We start from the raw sequence: 16,881 nt of genomic DNA, 5'->3' as shown, positions 1-16,881 counted from the left end.
ACGAGCGTCATGTCCATTAATAAGCTGGAAAACGCCTCCGTGATCAATCTCCAGTTTTAAATCTTCAATGCAGCTCCAGACACACGAGCAGTATAAATTATGATGGTTACATAAGTTGTGTACTTTTTACTGTAGGTTTTACAGTGAGACACACTAGTGAAAACGTTACTAGGATTGTTTTATATTCAATTTCTGCCCATAGATCCCTTTCACCTGAATCACACACTGGAGCCTTTTAAAGTTAATTTACGATGAAATATCCGTCTGCAGTGTTTTCCATCAGTGTCGTGCAGTTCACACCTGAGATGTCTCCAGCAGATCACTGAGCAGCTGCAGCCGACCAGTTAAACACATCTTAATGGTTGTTCTGGACACTTCATTGAAAGAGAGGTGTAATTTATGTTTGACTGACGTCAGGAGCCTTACTGACCCTGAGTTGAAGTGAGACACGCTCAGACATCCAGAGCTCACACACACAGAGCCACTAGTAATTGTTAGCGGTGTGATAACTGACTTAACTGCTTTAAAATGTTTGTAATGCTTCAGTATGAAGTGTTGTATGTTGTCTTTCAAGTGCGTGTGGAACCGTTTGTAGTGTCACTACAGTCACTGTCACATAGTGGAGGTAAGAGATATTCAACTTTGACCTTCTCCCTCACAGCCACACCTCCCACTGCCGGGGACGACTTTGGATTTTGAGGTTCCACATCAGTTCCAGTTGTTCTCTCACCTTCTAGATCTTCTCGTGCTGCTTCTTCCTGGTGAAACTGTCGGCTCTTGTTGCATCACGTCAGCTAGATGGCGCTGCGGTCGCTGCCTTTGGAACAGCAGCTCAGGTTTTGATGCCAGTCAGGGAAATCCTCCAGAGTCACCAAGGATTTGGTCACTCTAGAATATGAGAATATCAGCATATTAATAAAAATATTTTTTTAACTTAGTTTAATCTCAGATTCAGCAACTCACAATCAGCCTTATTTTTGTTTACAAAGCTTTGTTAACATTTTTGGCAAAATAGAATAAAACAAAATACATAGCATAATTCCAGTTTGAAATGTTAATGATATGAATATGACAAAGACATTATAAGAAACATAAAAAAAGAAATAAAGAGGGGGGCGTGTGAGTGTATATGTGTGTTGTGACATTTAAATAGAATATATAAATGTAAAAAAACTAAGATATACTGTTTGTATAATTCAGGATGTGGTAGAATTAATATAATTTTTATAATCATACATATTACTCCCCTCATCGGTCATTTTGCATATGGATGCACTTCATATTTTCCACCACAAGATGTCACTGACCTACAATGAAGTGTTTTGAAGAAGGGGGGTGGATCCATCAATTCATGAGACTTGAATAAATAATAATTATCCTCCAGTCAAATAAATGACTCTGGTCGTGTTGAGTGTAGTTTCCTGTTTGAGGGGCAGTGTCATAACAAAGTCAACAGAGGACACACGGCTGATTCTTGTGAAAACTAGAGATTGTGACAGCAGTAAATAAGAACTCATGATTCATATCAAGTCTTTTGACCTTTGCAGTTTTTAGAAATGTGAGGAAGTAAAACCTTCTCCTCATCTCATGGACATATTCCATTTGGTTTAGATTCAAAGTCATAACTCTCGTGTTAAAACATCCTCGGTATGCGTGACCCCAAAGAAAAGGCAGGTGAACAAAACAGAATCGGACACGTACTGATGTTTAGGGCGGAACCTCTTTCTCTTCATTATCAGACGTGAAGAGAAGCAGATGCATTCTTCTCCACCAGTTGCTGAGGAAGGAGTTGTTTCCACAGTTCTCTTGGACAAGGTGCTGGACAGATAAGACACACAGGCCTTAAGCCTTAAGCAACGACTCTCAGACTGGGATGAACAGCTTGGACAAAATAGCATTAGTTACCTACTAGTTTTTTAAAAGCCTTAAAAGGACACGAGGTGTGCACCACAATGTTTTTACAGGCCTCACTCTGTCTCACGGTGCCTCTGTTTCACATTCACTTTACTCCCAAACCAGCGAGTAGAAAAACTTCTTTTAACATGAAATTCCTTAGTGACGTAACTATTATGTCACTGTTTAAAAAGTGAGGGTTTCTCTGATGAATCTGGGTGGAGGACGCAGACGTCTCCTCTCAACAGACTTACGTGTTTGAAATAGGGCGGTGGGACTCCTTGGAATGTTCTGTTATGAGGCTCAGCCCCTCGTTGAGAGGGGAAACAAACCACATGTATCCATGACAACAACCCAAACCACAGAATGTCAAATGCGCTGGAAAAAAGGAGAACCCTCACTATCACTCACATGGTTCCTGTTGTTTTGTGTGATTGTTTTTCCTTTTTTTATTCTTCGTATGCTCATTCTTCTTATTATTATTATTCTTCGCTGTCATCGTAGTCATCTTCAGCTTCTACTTATAATAATTCTTATTATTTTTTCTTATTCGTATTATTATTATTCATTTTCTATCTATATAGATAAGAAGTATTCTTATTTGCTTTTTCTTCTTCTTCTTCTTCTTCTTCTTCTTCTTCTTCTTCTTCTTCTTCTTCTTCTTCTTCTTCTTCTTCTTCTTCTTCTTCGTCTTCTTCTTCTTCTTCTTCTTCTTCTTTACCAGGGACACATGATGTATTCAATCTGTGAGTTACTATCTTCTGGTGTATACATGTGTCTTTATATGAATAGAATAGAAGAGAAGAGAATAAAATAAAATAGAAAATAATTGAACAGAATGAAGTATAATGAGGGATTCCCCTTTAGAGGAGTCATAGAGTCTAAACCCCGTTTTTCCAGGACACACCCATCACAGTTTTCCACTTTACTGCAGTGAAAATATCTCCTGTTGCAGGAGGTGAAATCTACTGAGCTGCAGAAACCGGTGAACCAACTGAGACTGTTTGTTAAATACAAGTTAAAACAACACTGACATGTTTTATCTTTTACTTTTATTCTTGATCTCGATGTGTAAAGACAAAAACTGTGAGTTGTATTCACTGTAAAGTTTGGTTCTGTTCTCTAACACAGCAGTGTCAAGGGGACTGAGGTTTAGAAAGAGAACTTCCTTTTCAGCTTTTCAATATAAAACTTGATTATGATGGATGGATGGATATTTTTGTATAGCATCTGTGGCAGCCAATTATAAAATAAGCTTATTGTTTTTAAGGGTTGATGGGGGCTGCCTGTGTGTTACAGGGCCCCTGTATAATGCGAAAGTAAAAATAAATAAATAAAATCATGAATTTATAAATAAATGAATTTTTAGGCTGGGTCTGTCTAATTGACTTTTCTACCATACATGTGCCTGCAATAGGGGGGAATAACCGGGATCAGCCTGATAAGCCAACTCACAGATAAGTTGATGTGTTAATTCCCCACCAATTACTTGTATAATATCATATGTTTTAAATAGAGAAATATTGGAACAAATATGCTGCCCGTAAAGTATATGTACACCTGTCTTAAAGGGATAGTTCACCTAAAACAGAAAATTCAGTCATTATCTCCTCACCACTAAGCTGATGGAGGTAGGGGGGGGGGATGAAGTGTTTGAGCCCACATGACACTTTGGAGTTTCAGTGGTAAACAGCGTTAGATAAATAGATGGACATCCTAGACAACAGTAACTAGGAGGCGGATCACAGAGGACCATCACTTTAAGGGTGTGGCGTGTGTGTGCTGTTATTGTGAAGAGACTGTTTCACTTCCTGTCTCTCGAACTATTAAAGGGAACCTGCCCCGCTGCTTGTTCACTGGAGAAACTCACCGTCGCGTGTCTTACACCTTCCGATGATGAGGAGCGACTAAGACCGAAGGGACTAGAATCACTGCCTTATTGCCCGTCTCCCTCCGCGGCAGGACATGGACTTCCTGCTGGACACCTGTGGACGGCGGAGGTGTCTACTGGTGGTGATGCAGCTGTTTGTGTTGAAGGCAGCAGGTCAGTGAAACATCTGGAGCAGTGAGATAGTCTTTATCAAGCAACCAGGTCACGTGTTTACAACTCACCCGTCGACTGTACACAGAGAATAAAAACTTGTTCTGCAGTTAATAGTAACTTCACTTCAAAATGTACACATGTGAAGTATTTTAACAATCTGCAAATATTTCACTACTTCATGGGTACCCCATCTTTGTAATGGCACAGACAGGTTGCATCAACAGCAATAGTTAGTATAGGCTACTGTAAGTAATTATTACTCTATGAGTCGGCCATTATTCTTATATTTGAAAATTAATTATTTTACATTTAATTGGATTTAAGTAGCTCTTTGGGGGGAATATTTGTATGACATGAGCTGAAAGTGGATGAGATCATATTTAAGCCACAAAATACAGTTCTCCTTATATTTTTAGGAATGTCTCTTTAAAATGATCTAATATTAAGAAAGGATGTTGCGGCTTACATTTCTAAGTAAATATAATAATTTGTATTAAATGTATTAAACTTAATATGTTAGATTTCACCTAAGGGAAGCTCTGTAGTATTTCCTGACTGTTTTCCACGCCAGCCTTCAAAAAGGGTTTTTAAATTTTAAAGTCTCCATGATCAGTCACTTCAGTAAAGATTAGGTTGCCATGTTTGAAACCTCATAGCACTCAAACTGCAGCAGAACACAATTTAAAACATTATGAAATGACTCCAACATTTAGAACTCCAAACATAGCGTCCTCATTTGAAAGTGAGAAACTGTTCATTAATGGATTCACACATTTAAAACTGTAAATCAAAGGGTTTTTCTTACAAGCTTATAACCATAACCATGATTTATCACTGTCTATAAAGTGGATTGTTATTCATTCTACTAAAGACAAGGTTTGGTTTTAAATTCCATTTCTTATTATGCAAATGATTTTGTTTTTATTTTAAATAATTTTAACTCATGCACCTAAGTGTGCTTTATAATTTTGGCCATTGTCTTTAAAATAGCTGCTTTTAAATGTTTGCATGTGCACACAGGGCGCTGAGAAACACATGTTTGTTCCACTTTGTGTTTTACAGGTACAGCTGGAAAGACATAATTCAACTTGAAACTTGAGAATTAGAAACTTCTTTTCATTTTCAAAGTAGTTATTCACTAAATCAAACACAGGGAAATAAGATTTTCTGTTTGATTAACCAAAGGTGGATCGTCATGCCTGATTTTGAAATATTGTCAATATCTCTTTTCCCGAATTTCCCTCCAGCCAATTGTCCCCAACCTGAGGTACGTGAACCTATAGTTTTGACAAATGAGGCCCTTCTCATGAATGAGTTCCCAGAAGGCTCGACGGCCACTGTGGAGTGTGTTCACGGATTCGTTATAGACTCTGGCTCCGGGGTCGTAAGCTGCACTGGTGGGAAATGGACTGAACTAGATCTCAGGTGTAAAAGTGAGTTCTGTCTTTAACTTTATTTATAACTTAATCGACAAACAAAGCAGCTCTGCTCTGTTGGTGTGTGGCTAATGACATTAGTAATATTTGTGTTATTCTCCTACAGAGAAGGACTGCGGTACCCCCAGACCTCAGCCTCACTTGATTTACGACCTCAGTGCTGGAACTCTGTTTGGGGCTGAAATAGAAGTCAGATGTGAAAAAGGGTGAGTAGAAATGTGAGAGGCATTTAGTGTGATATTAAATCATCATATATTAAATGTAAAGGTGTTAAACAGCCAGAAGCTCCAGGGACAACACAGAGGAGTCAGCTGGGTTTCAGACTGAAATGTTTCATATATGAAGGACACAGCAGGAGATTATCTGAGTCAGACAAGATCAAAACAACAGGAACATGTCTGGAACACCAGGGCTGGCACCTGGAGCGTGCAGGACGCAGGGCATGATGGGTAACTCCTGCTGCAGAAAGCACCAACACTGGTGTAAAGTTAGTGGTCAAAACAAACCAGAACCATCACCGGCTCCTCTTCTTCACACAGTTCCTTGCCCACTTGCTCTCTGCTGTATTCTCACACGGTTTGTGTCTGAGCGTGTCTGAAAGCAGCATCAGTAGATTCCCATGTTCGAGGAGTCGTCTACCTCCTCACGCTGCTGGCAAACAGACACATGAAGTCGAGCTGGAATCTCTAAAGAAATGAAAAAAAGTCCTGAAAGACAAATAGATGCTTTGCCAAAGTCTTACTTCATAGTTTCTCTGATTAGAAACTTGGCTCTCAGAGGGTTGTTGATATGCACGGTACTTGACTAAACACTTCAGGAATTTTGTGTCAGACTTGGAATTACCTTTCTGTTGAATAACAAAATCACGTCTCTACAGTATCAACCGCTCATCAAATAAACAGGTCTGCTTCTTTTTCCTTGGTCTGTCCTCAGATTCCAGATCAGTGGATCGAGCTACAAAACGTGCTACGCTACAGGCTGGAGGGGAAGTGCCAAGTGTGAAAGTAAATGTCTTGTTTTTTGATACAATAAATAAGTTATATTTAGAAAGTTGAAATTCTTGAAAAGTATCCAGTACTAATATTGAATATTTATAAAAATCCATATTGGAGCCATATGGCAAACAGTTAGCTACGGATGTGAACCAGACAGAAGATTTAAACGGGCTTGTGCCGGTGTCCTTCGGCACAACGGGCGAATACTGGTGCGGATCCGATTCCTTTTATCTGGGCCAGCTCCTGACTGGATAAAAACCCGTTCAAGGGCTGGTCCACTCCAGGCCTGGGCCAGGACACCTGCCCAAGCCCATTTTGTGGATTTGAACTCATGAAGGTTCTGGGTCACATCTGGTTCCAAATAATATTTGCTGTATGGGAACTCCCTGGTAGAACTCTTCGGCTTATGAGCACAGTTTATATGACATCCCATGTTAATTCTAAGTTTCTTTCTCTGTTGTGATATGAATGTGTTTACTTCTCAGTTGCAACGTGTCTGCACCCTGCTGCAGTGGCCAATGGCACAAGCCTGTGGGTGTCTCAAGACGAACCTGAATATGGAGAAATCATAGAGTTTGCCTGTGATGAAGGATTCACTCTCGTTGGTAGCAAGAGCATCATGTGCAGTGATAGTGGGAGGTACTCTCCTGGACCTCCTGAATGCAAAGGTCAGTCCAAACTGCTTTCATGTTTTAATTAATCCAAAGATTACAGTTTGTCCTGGGTACTGTAGAGTGAAGCTCTTTAATGATGTGCTTTTGGATGTTTTAACACTTTACTAAGAAACACTGCCGACCATTTTCACACTGATTTCTATTCATTTCACTGATTGACAATCACTCCACATGAGACAGGAACCAGCTCATTAAACAGGAGTCATCATAATTTTTTATCACCATGGAGCTGTGACTGCGTCTTCCCCCTCACTGAACTGAAACACAACAGAATAGTGGATATTACCCATGATTTCCGGCTTCCTGAACCAGAAAAGCTGTGTCAATAACAAATCCACCAAACTCTGTTCAGAATTGGCGGAATATTGGAGATTTACGCTGGTTTTAAGAACCTCTAAGTCTTATTAAATGATCTGCAGTTCAGCTTTACTCTTAAACTTGCTCAACCAGGATTCTGACAATTGAAGCTGCGACTTCTAGTCAGTAATTTACTTCTCACAGGAGATCGTACCCGCTCTCCAAAGCTGCACAGAGCAGGACCAGACGTTTAGGATGAGGAGTGGGAATGACAGAGGAAAGATTATCTCTCTTCCGAGTCAGTGAGCCATCAAACTCCTTCAGAAGCTGCTATTTTAAATGTGCATAGTGTCGATTCAGTGTTTACACATGGTGGAGAGGCCTTGGAGAATAATTTAAGATAAAGATGTTTTATGTTTAGGGTCAGGAGTTGACATCCTGTCTCTGCTTGGAGATAAGACAAGCTCTCACCAAGATAATGACGACCACAACATGACTTACTGCATATAGACTCCTTGTCTGTTTCCTCCCTTATGGTATATCACTGAGATATTCTTACTGCACATCAATCTTTTTGCTGCAGCTGAACAAGGACGACATTGTACTACCTAATATGGGTATAAGGAGAAAGTATGTGAGAAAAAAAAAAACGTTACATGTCAATCAACTCTTGTAAATGCCCCAATATGGCACACACTGATAGTGTTTGTTAATTTACACACGAAAGAAACAACACAAGATATAAAAACTGTGAACAATATGATGATGATTTGTGCTGCAGTGAAATGCATCAGTCACAAAACTTCTATGTCAAACCACAGATATGTGGTTTGACATGTTTCCCATCTCTATAGAAACAAACTAAGACTTGCAACATCAGCCTTAACCACCAACTTAACTGTGTAGCTTTGAGTGTCTAAAAGTTTGAAGCAGCTTGTTTTTATCTGTAATATATTGTTTGTAATTAAAAGTGCTCACTTGTCTTTAAACACCACCACTTATCCCCTCTGTGAACTCTTCTCTGAAGCAATTTCACAGATTTACTAAACACGTTATCATTTCACCTGTCATGCATCGGCTCTCCCCAAAGGCTTGGACTGTTCATAAAGACGGACAAAGTACATGTGAAAAATATTTAAGGGTGGTTCTTATCACACTGATGTATCTTCGATTGCTCAAATTCCAGTGTGTTTGGTTTAATTAGTAACTTGATGTGATAAAAATGGGTTGAAATTTAATGATTGACAGCGGAAACTGACTCATATTGGTCTAACATGTGTGAGTAGAAGGAAGTGGAGACATGTCGTCCTTCTTTATTTACAGTCTATATTGGTCATAGGTCTAAACTGTCCTTCACCTAACACTGCCATACACATCGGTAACATGAAGTATAGTGTGTAGCCACGGCACACACATGTAAAATGAAAATGCGTTGCCCGTGCATCCTCCACCAGCAGCTTCATAAATGATGATATATAAGACACTTATTGTCTTCTCGTTCATAGGTGCGACAACAGAAGATACAATATCACCAAGTCCTGCGCCTACAGCCCAAGGTAGAGAAATGTTCTACACACTGAGGATCATTCAAACTGATACTAATTTCCATGTTAAACTACTTATACGCTCCTTTTAATCCCCTCTTTACTATGATAAATAAAGTTCACAAAGCAGACTTTTCTCCATCTCACGCAGTGTCCACTTCCACAGATTCATCGACAATATCCACAGCTCACAGAGATAAAAGTATAGCAACCAGTGCTACAGCAACAGTCTCACCTACAGCACAAGGTACAGGAACATGTCCCCCAACAAGCCACATGCATTATATGCACACGTTTTACAAATGGCTTCTTGGGGGGAAACTTTTGATCCAAACTCGAGCAGAACTAAGAATCCTTGTGATGCTTCTGTTCTAAGGTGGAAGAGACACTTTGACAGAAGAAGCTTCTACAACCAGAGCTTCATCAACAACGTCGTCATTTAGAGGTAGAGACAGAGTTTGAATCTCCATTTTTATAGGTCAATTTGTTATTTCACTTTCATGACAACCTGGCTGGAATGCAAGATATTATATTATATTGTATTATATTAGACAGAATGATATGTATAATGTCACATACAAACTTAGTGAGTCACATTTACGAGCAGACTGAACATTTATATCAGTGAAAACTGCTGACTCAACACTTTTTAAGACATGTCCATAATTAATTGAACTAATTAATGTCATGACTCTAAAAATAATGATTTGCTAATTTGGGAATTGTGCCTATTTGCGTTCTGGCAGAAGTGAGATAGTAAAAGTAGCTGCAGTGGAACAGCAGGTTAAATGTCAGACGGTTTCCTGCCCCCTTGCAGCTGCCAGATGACTAAAACCCAACATGAAATGGCTCAATGTGTTTTATACTTTGAGTTTTGCACAGTTTAGAGATGAGACACAGGGAAATTGATGAGTTCCTGGCAGAGACCTTTTTGTCAGGCTAGTTTCCCTCTGTTTCCAGTCTTTAACCAGTAAGAGAACAAGCGTAATTCCCAAACATTTCAAACTATTCCCATAACACTCTAATTCATGTCTTGTGATTTCTATTGTTATTTTATTATTAGTTCCTCAATCCTTCACCCATTTAATATGTTAATAAATATCTCCTCATTGATCCAACACAGACAAACTGAGATAAATGGGTTGAAACACAGACTACATACTAAATACAAAAATACAATGTCTAAATAATTCAAATATGTTATATATAACTTATAAATTTAGACCTTCTTGTGTGTCATTGATGTGTTTGATGTAACTTGAAACTGTCCTGTTGTTTATGACACTTTAAATATTGTTCATAGTAATACATGATTTTATATTTGCAGACAAACACGACGGGGATGTGAATACTTACACGGATACTGGTAAGTTATTGAATTCCAGACAAAAACAGTGGGGGTGATGATCTGTGTTTAACTATGATTCTGTCTTTCAGGATACACGCCAGTTGTCGTCTCTGTCGTATGCGTTTCAATAGGTAATGTATAATTTTTCATGTTGGAATTCCGTTTTTAACTGAATATTGCACTTGAAATACAATATACATTAAATATTTTCTTTTCTCAACAGTTGTAACTATGCTTGTGTTCGTTTTACACAAGTTTCTACAGAGGAAAAAAGGGTGAGATTTAATAACTGATTCTTAACTCCTTCATGCATGGGTCACACTATTTTTCTATTTACCCTTCTGATTGTTTTTTCTGCTCCTTTCGTCTTTTGATATTCTGCATACAGTTCAATATGAGCACGTATTTCTCTGAGCAAACATGCAGTGAATTAACACAAGGTAACTCTGCAGCAGGTGTAGCTGTTTCTAGTTTTCCACAGCTTTTTAGCTTTTGCCCCCTGAAAGGAAATCTACATGTCTGTGTTTCCGGACTTGTGCTGAGGAATGAGGGAAGTCAACAGGAAATTCTTTAACACATAATAACCAGCTGTGACGTAGGAACTCGTGTCAGCACAGTTATTTCCTCCAATGCATAAACTAAAATATATAAGATATGTTGTGGAGTAAACGTGAGAAATACAAGAAAATGAAACTGCGTGACTACAGATACATGAAAAATGTACCTAAGCACAGTAATGAAGTAAATGAACATTGTTACTTTCCAACTCTTAACAATGTAGAAATTGGCTTTTATGTGAAAACCTTTTGTATGACTTCCATGTGACCTGCATTTGACAGAAACTGTGCAGAGACCAACAGACTTTTAACTGTAAAATAACAGCTCAATATTCTATATTTCTAAACCAGATCAACTTTCCCTTAAACATTAATCGTGCCTTTCTTTACTTATACAATCATATGCAAGCTTTTCACCTTCTTAAACCATGGTTAAACTAAATTTGAAGAATAATTGTGCTCTCGAAGCTGCAGTGACTAACACTAACACAGTGGGACACTAATCAAGAATGCAATAAAAAATTAAATACATTTTAACTATTGACATTTTAACATAACAATCATTTAAATCAACTATTCTGACTCCAATTCCTTATTTGGTGACACCATAGCTCATATGACACCAGAGAAGACCTGAAGCCGGAGTTATTACAGTTCCAAAATCTTTAGATTGCCCTTCTCACTCAGGTACCTGTCCAAAATACCTTTTAAACATTGTTTATGTGTTGATTTTCTGTTTTAAAAGTGCTCAAATGGGAACGTTAATAATTAGCCTACAGGTGAAGCTATAAAAAGCATGAATAACCACAAATTTCTTGTCTGTCAACACCAGCTCCTTCACTGGAACCGTCCCTATCTGATAGAGAACATCTGTTACCGGGGGACGGACGTGCCAGCAGACTGCGCCTCTCCGAGTCGAAAGGGAAAAACTGTTCATATTATTGCACTTCGGAGGACAGGGGATCAGCTCTGCCCTCTGCTTTTTTTAAATATGTATATTTTCGATTTACCCATTAATTTTTAACAAAAAAATGTAAATATTTTTCCCACTACTGTTTTGTACTTCATTTATATATATATAAAAAAAAAATGGAGTAAAGTTTTCCTTTGTATTTAAAAATATGTATTTTGGCTTTTGTGGAAGCTTGAGTCCGTGGGTTTCTGTTATTAATGTGATGCTTTGTCAGAGCAGAGCCTTGAACAAGGTGATTCAAGAGGCCACAATGTGCTTAATTCAATTTGTCGAGCGCAGGGGCGACCGATAAAGATACAATCGGCAGCATTCTTCGCCTCCTGACTTTCTTTCCATCATTGTGTATTGTTCTGTGGCTCTTTTTACCGCGCTGTGCTAAAATAATGGGAAACCTTGTTTCATGAGAAAGTGATTCAACTGATATCAATGGAACTGCACTGACCTCAGCACAATATTAACTGAGGAGGAGTTAATCAAGTAAAAGTTTGTAAAACCATTCATCTGATATTTGAAGGCTGTTTCTTTTCATTCAAATGTTAAGCAGGTCAGAAACATTTTACAAAACTGTTCTGCAACATATTATTCGAAGGGGGTGAAAGACTCTATTGAAAAAAAAGAAAAGAAGCTTTGAAGCATGGGCAGCCATGGCAGCAGTGAGGGGGCCAGTCTTTGTCCTGGCAGGGGAGAGCAGTGTACAGAGAAGAGCTGCAATAAATCCTGCTCTCACTGTTTCTTTGTGCCCGAGCCACTGCTGAGACAGACTCAGCTCCCACTGTGGCCTTGGATCATCAAAGGAGAAACTTTCTGCAGTCGCCCTCGGCTTTCATTAAAAACATCGTGGTCAGATTTTACAGCTTCTGTCAACAGCTATGAAATTACTTTATCTGGACGGAAATTTGTAAAACTTCTCTGGAAGAGCAAGACATGATCACAAACAGGATATTCATTCATAACTCCAGTCATTCATCATGGTTATGTGGACGGACGGTTTATTACCAGAGGGCAGAGACACCCCCCCACACAGTGGTGGTATCGACAGGAAGTACTCGCTATTAATTCATCATCCATCTCCCCCAGCAGAAAAAACTTTTATAGTGTTATTATGATGAGATACGCCAACGGCTCTGTTGTACTTGTGGTGCTTTGAGCTAATGCCAACTCATCTTATTGCAGCATTTTACCTTCAGAACATTTATTAACCGGCCCAAAATAAGAACAGCTGGATATTATGTCTCTAACAAATTTTATATCATTCCATCCAGAGGTCGTTGAGGTATTTCACTCAAAACACAATAAAGAGGCACAATGGAGCAACAGGTCCAACCTTTATGAAACAATATTTCAATCTGCTATATGCCCATCTTTATTGTAGATATCAGTCCCCTGAATGTGCCTGATTTATTTCCATCAAGATCAACAAATTATTCCCTGGGAAATCAGTGAAAATGTAAAAAAAAGTCCTATCTCACAATGTTAAAATAAATGTGAAGAAACATTTCCTGGTTCCGCCCTTTTGTCTGGATCCTCTCCAAGTTTTTATGAGTTCTTAATCGGCCCATGTCTGATCCTTTCCCCAGGTTGGAAGCAGAGATAACAACAAAACTAAACTTGATGGTGGCTTTAGAGAAAAAGTCGGCCATGAAAAGTAACCCATCCCACACCAGTAGACCCACACCAGTCCTGACTCACTGGATCATCACTGCCACTGGACCTTAAAACACTTGATCTTTTTAATAGCAGATTTTCAAAGACTCATAAAATACAGTAAAGATTTCTTCTTAAAGTTTCAAATCGTCTCACAAGCCCAAGAATATTTTTCTTTTGAGGTTTTCTCGTGTCTATTCTCTTTGGGGTTTACTTTGTGTTGATTCGTTTTATATATTTTCATAAAATCCTTTTTCATTAATGTTGAACTCTCGAGAGTCTTATCTAACACGTAATGCTTTTTAAACATTACTCTCAGTGACGTGCAATATAAATAAAATCTATAATGTTAATGTAAAAGAAAATCAGGGTAGAAGCTAATTCCACCCATCCTTTTAAAAACAGCTGCAGCTCTTTACATAAAACATTTCTATGTCATGTATCAGTATAACACAGCGTCTGGTAGTTTATTCATACAAACCTCCGCCCAATTGTTCCCCCTTCAATTCAATCAAGCTGGACCAAATTATACATAAACATACATCAGTCCTCTGAAAATGAATAGATAAAAAATGGAGAATTTTAATTAAAAAAAAACAACCCTATCTCAGTTTATTATCTATATTAGAAAGTATAAAATATAAGTTTCTCTCTGGTAGTCTCTCCTCTATAGTTTATTTTTAATCCTGCAAGCTAACTTGATACTGGAGTTTCCAGTTCATGGGCTATTTATTTATTGGCTAGTTAAAATTAACAGTGATACAAATACATCAATCTCTTTCAGGAAGTTTTAAAGTGAACAAAATGCATCCCAGCTGGACTGAGAGCCGACTCCCATCCCATCAACTGGTCTGGGTCGTGATCCTGTGTTCGCTCTGTGAAACGTGTCAGCACACTAGATCTATTTGTCCAAAACTGCCATGGATTAAAAGTGTGCTTTTGTCAGTCCAAATAAAAATCTTCATGACCAGTCACGAATGTCAGTTAAATAAAAAAGAAACTCAGGATTGAGAAACATCAGGTCTCTCGTCGTCTTTTTCCAGTTTTCCCTGTGCTCATCAGGTCTGCGGGAGGCCGTCAGCGTTTTCCTGCTGCAGTCACACTGTGAAGCATGACTACAGTGGGGGGGGGGAGCTCACCTCAGCTCAGAGGAAGTGATGCAGTTTTACACAAGAGGTAAACAAGGAGTTACACCGCACACACACACCACACGTCATGTTTCTGTGGAAAAAACATGCCCCGACTGGAGCAAAGGCCGTGACTCATGCTCTAAGCCACCTACATACTGTGGCTCCTGTGGTTCCAGTGGTTCCAGTGGTTATGGCACAACAGACTATGTTGAAAAGGAAAAAAAACTCCTTGTTTTTCCCTTGAATTTCCTCTTTAAAGTTGTTCTCATGAGGAGGGCGGGTGAAGATCCTTAGAGACAAACAAGACCTAAATGGTTCCCACTGTGGCCTCAGCGCTGGACCAGAAGCAGATGTTTAATGTGAATAATCCACCGAACACTTTGTGAGACGCATCTCAGTGTTTACATCCTTGTTTTAATGGAGCTGCTCTTTGTGGAAGCACCTTCTGCTTCATAGATACGATTCACAGACGGATTTAGGGTATTCGTTGACAGTAATGGAAAATAATAGTCATAATTACAAGGAGGATATAATTCGAACTGCCAATTTCCATAACATTTTGTTCCGAGGAAACCCCCCATTACATTTTGGTGTGGCTCCGGACCTGGGGCTGGATCGCCATCAGTTTGTTTCCGACATTTTCCTTTATTTCTCAGAGAATTATTCATGGTTGGGCTTTAGTGGAGATGTGAACTCTGACCACTATTATTAAGAAGAAGAAGAAGAAGAAATTATCAACTTTATTTGTATATCACCTTTCAAGTGCTTTACATACAATATTGATGAGAATAAGAATATGTTGAAATTAAAAAGTTAAATAAATATAAGTGTAGAATCCCCTGAAACTAAGGATCATTGTGTTTTCATTAAGTTAGAATGAGAGCGTTTACCCTGTTGTACCATCATGTTTCTTCAGTAGGTGTGTCAACCAAACCACGTCATTGGTGGAGAGAGTCATCACGATAACTTAATACTCCCTAAACCCCAAACCTAGGTCTAAACCAAACCAACACTGGCTCTTTGGCTTCTCTCCTACACATATTACATTTGGATGTACATGCTTCAGTGTACTCTCTCTATTCAGTTGGCAGATTCCCTAAAGTCTTACACACTCCACCTTGAAGCAGCCATCTGTACATTAGGGCCCTTTAAGTCACACAACTTGGCACTCACATTTTCCTTTTGCAGCTGGTTGTGATTTTCAAGGACTCCACCACAAGTGTAATTTAAAAGCTAGCCGATGCCGATGTTGTGCTATGCAGTGGCTACTTTAGCCATGAGTCATGATCCCAGAACAACGAAGAAAGATATACATGAGCAGAAGAGCTTGTTATAGATTGATGAACAGCGTCTAGCACTTAACCCAACTCATATTTATCCAGCATCAGAATTGTAACCCAGTGTGAGGAGGCTGAGAAAGTAAAGAAGGACCATGAACTGTATCTCTCTTCATCTACGGGCAGGTGAATAGGTGAAGTTAAAAAACAACATGGTGTCTTCATCGGGCATTGGACCTTCTCGTGCTTCCAGAACAGCTTCAATGCACCTTGGCAGTGATTCTACACCAGTCTTCAAAAAGATGGTTTCCCATTTGGATGTCTGTCCAAAATCTCTTGTCCTGTGTCAGCAGGGTTGAGATCTATTTAATGCGAAGGCCATAGCGTAATGGGTGATGTTGATTCCATGATCGTTGAACAATTCAGTGACTCTTTCGTTCCTGTAGATGAGGCATCGTCATTCTGTCTCTTCACCGACTTCTCAGGAATTTTCCATTTATTAACATAACACTATTAATGCCCCATTGTGGTAATATTTACACAGTGAACCTGTCCTCTCCGTCTCACCTGTCTGTTTGCAGGTGTGGCTGTTCAGACCAAATATAAACACGTTTTAACTCCAATGTGGTTGGACCACATGCCACAGAAATGAGAGGTTTACCCCAACCTTGATCGCAGCAGACAAGCAATACGTTTTTCCTGACAGCTCCATAGTAAAAACTTGCACAAGTGTTTCCAACATGCGACAGATGCAAAACTGAAAGAAACAAAAGGAATACAAATATGCACAGAAGACGCCGGCGAAGACGTCAACTTTGAATGGTAATTTATACAATGAGATTAAAGAGCTTTTGGTGATAAGGGCCGACGATGGTGTCGATGTGCTGTGATCAAAAACTTTGATTTCAACGGTAGAAATGTATAGGTCCTATGTTTTCTACTGAATTACTGATCAAACCTATATCAAACACTTCTTAGGGTGAGACGTAAGAACGCAAACATTTTCCCGTGCTTCCAAGGCCGGACAACACAAGACATCTCAAAGTGAGGACAGCTCGTAACTCCGTGA

At 39.1% G+C, this 16,881-nt stretch overlaps 1 protein-coding gene across 4 annotated transcripts; it reads left to right on the top strand.

Moving 5' to 3' along the window:
- Positions 1-3,762: 3,762 nt before the first annotated feature.
- Positions 3,763-12,259, top strand: im:7151449 (complement decay-accelerating factor, GPI-anchored). 4 transcript variants are annotated; one of them, XM_061069651.1, is made up of 13 exons: positions 3,763-3,937; positions 5,185-5,370; positions 5,480-5,579; positions 6,307-6,377; positions 6,854-7,036; positions 8,845-8,895; positions 9,050-9,130; positions 9,260-9,328; positions 10,211-10,249; positions 10,321-10,362; positions 10,455-10,506; positions 11,400-11,475; positions 11,621-12,259. In XM_061069651.1, exons 1-12 carry the CDS (start codon positions 3,859-3,861, stop codon positions 11,455-11,457), a joined length of 1,011 nt encoding a protein of 336 aa, XP_060925634.1. In that variant the 5' UTR covers positions 3,763-3,858; the 3' UTR covers positions 11,458-11,475; positions 11,621-12,259. The 4 variants fall into 4 exon arrangements, with proteins under 4 accessions (XP_060925634.1, XP_060925633.1, XP_060925635.1 ...); XM_061069650.1 differs by having other exon boundaries at positions 9,035-9,130; XM_061069652.1 differs by lacking the exon at positions 11,400-11,475 and having other exon boundaries at positions 9,035-9,130.
- The last annotated feature ends 4,622 nt before the right edge of the window (positions 12,260-16,881 follow it).

This window comes from Limanda limanda, chromosome 4 (genome assembly GCF_963576545.1).
Source record: "Limanda limanda chromosome 4, fLimLim1.1, whole genome shotgun sequence".
In the NCBI taxonomy this organism is placed as follows: Eukaryota; Metazoa; Chordata; class Actinopteri; order Pleuronectiformes; family Pleuronectidae; genus Limanda; species Limanda limanda.
This window is presented reverse-complemented; position numbering and strand designations above follow the sequence as displayed.